The sequence below is a fragment of the Microtus ochrogaster genome, chromosome 19 (assembly GCF_000317375.1).
Source record: "Microtus ochrogaster isolate Prairie Vole_2 chromosome 19, MicOch1.0, whole genome shotgun sequence".
Lineage (NCBI taxonomy): Eukaryota > Metazoa > Chordata > Mammalia > Rodentia > Cricetidae > Microtus > Microtus ochrogaster.
This window is the reverse complement of record NC_022021.1, coordinates 3,658,880-3,665,834: the sequence shown is the minus strand read 5'-3', so window position 1 is coordinate 3,665,834 and position 6,955 is coordinate 3,658,880. Positions and strand designations below refer to the sequence as shown.

General features: G+C 38.0%; 1 protein-coding gene across 1 annotated transcript in view; it reads left to right on the top strand.

The window, feature by feature from the left end:
* Positions 1–6,955, top strand: part of Ankrd31 (ankyrin repeat domain 31) — a 155,623-nt gene that overhangs the window by 10,519 nt on the left and 138,149 nt on the right. Inside the window, exon 3 of the mRNA XM_026783825.1 lies at positions 5,624–5,739. Coding sequence (XP_026639626.1) covers positions 5,624–5,739 — 116 coding nt within the window. The remainder of the gene's footprint in view (positions 1–5,623; positions 5,740–6,955) is intronic.

Below are 6,955 nucleotides of genomic sequence, written 5' to 3'. Positions count from 1 at the left end.
CCTAGAAACATGCAGGGCTCCTAGAAACATGCAGGGCTCCTAGAAACATGCAGGGCTCCTAGAAACATGCAGGGCTCCTAGAAACTGTAGGGCTCCTAGAACTGTAGCTCCCAGGGGCCATGCAGGGTTCCTAGAAAAAGGTGCAAAGCATTGGAGTGGACCTGGACTGCTCTCCTCATCATCTTATAATCTCTAGCTTCACTCTAAAACCTATTTTTAAAAGGTTGTAAGAGTACAAAATAACATTTAAAAATTTTCCATGGTTTATTATTTATTTTTAAAGCTTAGAACACAGTGTTAGGAATTTTCCTAACGCAAGCTCTCTGCCTATGCAAATTCCCAATCAAGCCAAATCAAAACAAATCAAAATTAAGAAATATCCAGGTTTAATGGGATTCCTGAACTCCCGGGGGGAACCAGGAGGCCGCGAACTTGACCACCAGGAGGAAGGAAAAGGAACCATGTGATCCTCTCTTGGGAGTTTACTTAAATACTCTGTGGAGTGCTCCTGATCCCCCCAGCGAGGGGTCAGGACCTGGCATGCTGGGATTTGGAGTCCAGACCAATACAACTCTCAGGCCTGGGGGCTAGGATAGATATGAGGGGCTGGGGTCTACCCTCCCAACTTAACTCACAGAGTAATGAATTCCTTTATGGCATTTTCAAACATATATGTTATTAAAGTTCTTATTTAATCCCCCATCACTAAGACACATGTGTATGTGTGTGTACAGATATACATGTGTGTTTGAGTATACATGCCTATGTATGTGCACGTATTTGGAAGGACAACTTCATGTGTCATCTCTCAGGCATACACCTTTTTTTTCCTGGAACTTATCAAGTTACACTGCTTGTCACCAGGGAATCCTCCTCTTGAGACTCGTGTGTCCCAGCATGTGGTCTGTTTTAAAGAAAGTTCCATGGGCTGCTGAGAAGAATGTGTATTCTTTAGTGTTAAGTGTCCTGTAAATACCTGTTAGGTCTGTTTGATTTATGATGTGATTTAACTACAGAGTTCTATTTAGGTTTTTTCCCAAATTACCTGTCACTGGTGAAGGTCGGAGTATTGAATCACCCACTCTCACTGTGGTGTAATCGATCTGCGGCCTTAAGTCTAATAGGGTTTCTTTTATGAATTGAGTGATACTGTTTGGTGCATATATGTTTAGGGTTCTAATATCCTGCTGTTTTCCTTGTAATGAGTATAGAGTGTCTCTCCCATCTTTTCTTTTTTTAAAAAAATCTTATTGATTTTTATTGAGCTCTACATTTTTCTCTGCTCCCCTCCCTGCCTCTCCCCTCACCTTCAACCCTCTCCCAAGATCCCCATGCTCCAAATTTACTCAGGAGATCTTGTCTTTTTCTACTTCCCATGTAGATTAGATCTATGTATGTCTCTTTTAGGGTCCTCATTGTTGTCTAGGTTCTCAGGGATTGTGATTTGTAGGCTGATTTTGTTTTCTTTATGTTTGAAAACCACTTATGAGTAAGTACGTGTGATAATTGTTTTTCTTTGTCTGGGTTACCTCACTCAAAATGATGTTTTCTAGCTCTATCCATTTGCCTGCAAAATTCAGGACAGGCACCAAAGCTAGAGAGAAACCTTGTCTTGAAAACAACAACAACAACAAAACAAAAATTTATTAGATCTTGTTTTCTGATCTAATCTGTTAGTCTTTGTGTGTTGGGGGATTGAGACCGTTGATATTAAGCGTTACTGAGCCGCATGTGTTATTCCTGACATTTGTTACCCTTGTTAAACCACTTTGATTCCGTGTTCTGGAAATGTTGTTTCCTGTGTCTTCCTGAGCATGCTCTACAATCTTCAGGTCTAAGCATTCCTTTCTGTATCCTACGGTGGTCATAGTTTTTTTAAAATCTTGAAAGTTTTCATTTTCCTTCTACTATGACCAGAAGTTTTTCTGGGTTATATTTGTGCTCTTTAGTAACTTGTAGAACATTGGTCCAATTCCTTCAGGCTTTCAGTCTCCATTGAAAAATCAGTTGTTAATTCTGATGGGCCTGAGCTTCCTCTCTTGGTGTTTTCAGTATCTTTTCTTTGTTCTGTCACTTAGTGGCTTTCTTTTTAAAGATTATTTATTATGTATGTATGTATACCTGCACACCAGAAGAACTCACCAAATGTAAGCTACCATTTGGTTGTTGGGAATCGAACCCAGGTCTTCTGGAAGAGCACCCAGTGCTCTTAGCCTCTGAGCCATCTCTCCAGCCCCCACTTAATGTTTTGATATGGTGTGGGGAGTGTGTTTCCTGGTTCTGTTAGGTATTCTGTATGCCCCTTGGACTTCGATGGGCATTTCTTTTCCTTATAGTAAGGAAGTTTATGTTTTGTTGAAAATATTTCTGTGCATTTGATCTCAGCCCCTTATTCCATTCTTCTTTTTCTATTATTCATAGATTTGGTCTTTTTATAGTGTTCCTGACTTCCTGCAAGTTTCATTCTCAGGTGGATTGTGTGTGTGTGTCTGTCTGTCTGTGTAATTCAGCATTCTCTCCAATCCAGTTCCTCTACTTGTCTTCAAGACCTGATGTTCTCTCTTCTGTTTGATCTGATGTATCCAGTGAATCTTTACTCTTTAATTTTTGTTTGAATTTCCTAATTTTTTATTTCAAGTTTTATTTTATTTTGGCTTTTCTTTTTTGTTTTTTAAATTTCATTTTCATATATTAAGTTGATTTTGTTATTCATCTATTTATGTTTTCTTTCCAGCATTTATTTGATCTTGCTTATTATTGCTATTTTGAAATCATTTTCTTGTATGTCATCTAAGTCACTTTTCTTTGGGGACATTACTGTGTGAGAATCATTTTTGGAGGAGACCTATATTTTTGTTTATTCGTACTTTTTGCATTTGCAATGGGAATTAGGTCATTGGTAATGTTTCTTGGTATGAGAATCTAGTTTCTCTGTTTACTGAGTGTTGGAGGTATGTTTCCTCTTGCCCCCAACTTTTCAGATGTTTGATCAACTGTATGAGCCTTGGGGTCTTAGGGATGCCTTTAGGCAATTCATTGTTAATGGTCAATGGGGTATCAGAAGTAGACCCAGTCCAGGTTGAGCTAAGGAAGTTTTCTAAGCAGGATCAGACTTGATTCCCACAGCTAGTCTTCAGGAGCCTCGGGGAGGTGTTTAAAGCTTTTCCTCAGGCAGCCTGTGATGGATCCCTCCATTTTGAGAAAACTTATACCTGCTGAGGACTTTCTTTCTGTGTCGTTTTTTAAAAAATCATGATTCTATTTCCTTTATTTTTTCTTGCAAATACCAAAATTTGATTTTTATTTATGAATTCATGACATTGCATGTGTATGCACCGCATTTTCTTCATTTCTTGACATGGAGGCTGTTTCTGCTCCTGGCTGTTGTTAGTAGGGCAGAGGTAAGTATGGATGTGTAAGTAACCCTATGCTTTGTTGACATAGAATCCTTTGAGTATATGCTTAGGAGTGCAATAGTTGTGTCATATAGTAGTTCTACGTTTATTTGTTTGTTTGTTTTATGAGATAGGGTTTCTCTGTAGCTTTGGATCCTGTCCTGAAACTCGCTCTATAGACCAGGCTGGCCTCAAACTCACTGAGATCTACCTGCCTCTGCCTCCTGAGTGCTAGGATTAAAGGCATACACCACCACTGCCCGGCTTCTACTTTTATTTTTTAAGGAACATCCATGGTGACTAAAAGTTTACATTACCACCAGTAGTGTATAAGGGTTCCTTTTTTTCATATTCTCACCAGTATTTGACATTTGCTTTCTTGATGATATTATTACAACTAGGGTGAGATGGAACTAAGCAGTTTTAATTTGCATGTCTATGACAGCTAAAGATGTTGAACATTTTTTCAAATATTTATTGGCTCTCTATGTTTGTTCTATTGAGAATTGTCTTATCCAGTTCATCAGTACTTTTTTTTTGTTTGTTTGTTTTTGTTTTTTTGAGACAGGGCCTCACTGTGTAGCTCTGGAACTCACTCTGTAAACCAGGCTGGCTGAAATCTAGTAACAGAAATCCACCTGCCTCTCCCTCCTAAGTCCTGAGTTTAAAGACATCTGTCACCATATCTAATTAGATGATTTTTCTTGGTGTTTGAATATACTTTATATACTCTAGATATCAGTCCCATATCTGATATGTGACAGAGATGTTTTTCCTAGTCTCTAGGTGGTCTTCACATGATGGTCATTGTTTCCTTTGATTTTCAGAAGCTTTTTATTTTCATGTAATCTTGTTTGACTATTTTTGAGATTATTTCTTGTGCTGTTTGTGTCCTTGCTAGACAAATTACTTCTTATGCCTATATCTTGAAGTATTTTTTTTCTAGAAATTTCAGTTTTAGGTCCTACATTGAGATATTTAATCAGTTTTTAAGTGAGTTTTTACACAGGCTGAGTGATAGGCTATGGTATCTCTTTTTTAAACTTCATTTATTTGTGCCTGTGTGTGTGTTTGTGTGTATATATACATATGCCCATATATATTGGAGGATAGCCTTGGATCTCATTTATGAAATGCTGTCTGCATTTCAAACTGGATCTCTCATTAGCCTGGATCTCACTTATTGGCTAAACTGGCTGTCTAGTAAGCCCAGAGATCATCTTGTCTCTACCTCTGCAGTGCTGGGATTGTAAGCATGTGCCATTACACTCAGCTTTTTGACATCTGTTTTAGGGCCAAACTCAAGTCCGTGTGCTTTTGGAGTGAATAAGTGCTCTACTAGCTGAGCTGTATCTCTAGCCTGCTTTCATTTTTCTATGCTTAATAGAGGTAGAGTATTTTTGCATATGGGAAAAAGAAGAGTTCTAATTTTATTTTTTTCAAGTAGTAAACTAATTGTCCCAATATGATTTACTGAGTATTCCATTTTATTCTGTTTAAAACACTATGATCCTGATCTATTAAATTAATTTATAAATTGCTGTGTGTGTGTCAGAGGACAACTATGAGAGCTGGTTCTCCCTTCCACCATGTGTGTCCTAGGGGCTGAACTTCGGTGGTCTACCTTGGCAGGATACAGTTTTACTCACTAAGCCATCTTACTGTGGGCTATGATATATTAAATTTCTATGTGCATGTATGCAAATTAATATGTGTGATTATTTCTGTGTCATTAATACATTAGTATATTAAGATCTTAGTGCATTTGTGAGAAATCATGTAATTACTTCTGAGGCAACTTTTTATGTTGAATGACAAGGTGTGTCTTAGCTTGGGCTGCTTTAACAAAATGACAAAAAGCTCTTTATCCATCAAGACATTTCCCCAGTTCTAGGATATAAAATTTTCTATACATACTCATTGCATTCCTTCAACCTGAGGCCAAGAAATAATCAAGCATTGTTATGTTCAGTGCAGCATGACCACCTACTAAGAAATAATAATCACTATTGACATATGAAAGTCACAGTTAAGAAACCATGATACATAATCTTTTGGACTGTGAACCCAGGCCTCACTTATGCTAAACATTTACTTTGCCATTTAATAATATATAACATTAGTCCCTTGTGAAATGATATTTTACCATATTTATAAAATTCTTAATTCATCTAAAAGTAGAATAATAAAATTAGTGCAAGTGATTGATTAATTATATTTCGTTACAGGCATGCCTTCTCCTGAGATCCAGCTTGGGCTCAAATTCCTTTCCAGAAAGGACTCAGAAGAGCAAAAGAATAAAAATAAGGTGATGCCGACTCTTAGTGAGGACCTGGTGTTGCAGGTACGTTGATGTTATTTGAACATATACCTGTCAAAAGCTGGGGCTGCTAGCTGAGAAATTACTAATTATAAGGTTTTGTTGTCTATTACTGTTTGTTTCTCTTCCTTTGTTCAGTTATACCTTTAAAAAGCAATCATTCAGTTTCTTTGTTGCAAATTTGATGAAGGACACTGATTTTAGGACAGGTAATTTAAAATATTTCCCTTTTTATTCTACCAGTTTTCTTTTTCAGTGGAGATAAGGTAATAAAATAACAGAGGTTAGACATAGGATATAATAATTATGATTTTCATTTCGATTTTGTATCAGTTCATTTTAAAGTTTGTGAAGGAAATACCAGTTTATGTGGTGTAATTTGAGATAAGCAGCGATAAAGACCCACTGTTGTCTTGTATATGTGTGTGTGTGCAGATAGTCTAAGAGTTATTTGCTTCTCCTCAGTACAAAGCTATTGGGGAAAGTAGGGGATGATTTAGTTAGCACTTTGGCTTGATTAAGTGAGCCAGCCAGGGATACCTAGCTACAAAGTCTTAAAGAATTGAAAAGCTACATATAAGATCTTACTTTGTAGTACAGGTTTGTCTGGGACTCACTAAGTAGCTCAGGTTGGCCTAGAATTTGGAAGTCTTCCTGCCTCTTTTTTTCCCTCCCTCCCTCCCTCCCTCCCTCCCTTCTTTCTTTTTAAAGCAAACCAGGCTTATTGGAACACCTTGAACCAAGTACATGTGTATTGTCTGGGCACAGATAACTGACGGAGAGAGAAGGAGCTCTGCATGGAGGGTTTCTGGAGTCTGGGTTATTAAGGTCTTTTTACTTGGAGTTGAAGTGGGCTAGCTTTAGATTCCTAAAAGACATCTCTTCCATACAGGGCAGGAGTTTTTATCTTAGATGGTCAGCCTAGGTCTATCATGGCACCATTTTGCCTAATGGAACTGTTAATGGGCGTTAACAGACCTAGAGATTACTCATTGCAGGGAGTTTTTGCTTTCAAAGAACAGTGAGCCAACACATACATTTCTCACTGCTGGGAAAATACCTGACCTGTGCAGTTTAAGAAAGGTTTATTCTGGCTTACCGCTAATGAGATCCTTACAACATGGTGGGGAAGCTGCCTCTGCCTCATAAGTGCTGGGATTGCAAATAGGAGCTACCTCACCTGACTCCTCTGCTCTCCTCTCCTCTGCTCTCCTCTCCTCTCCTCTCCTCTCCTCTCCTC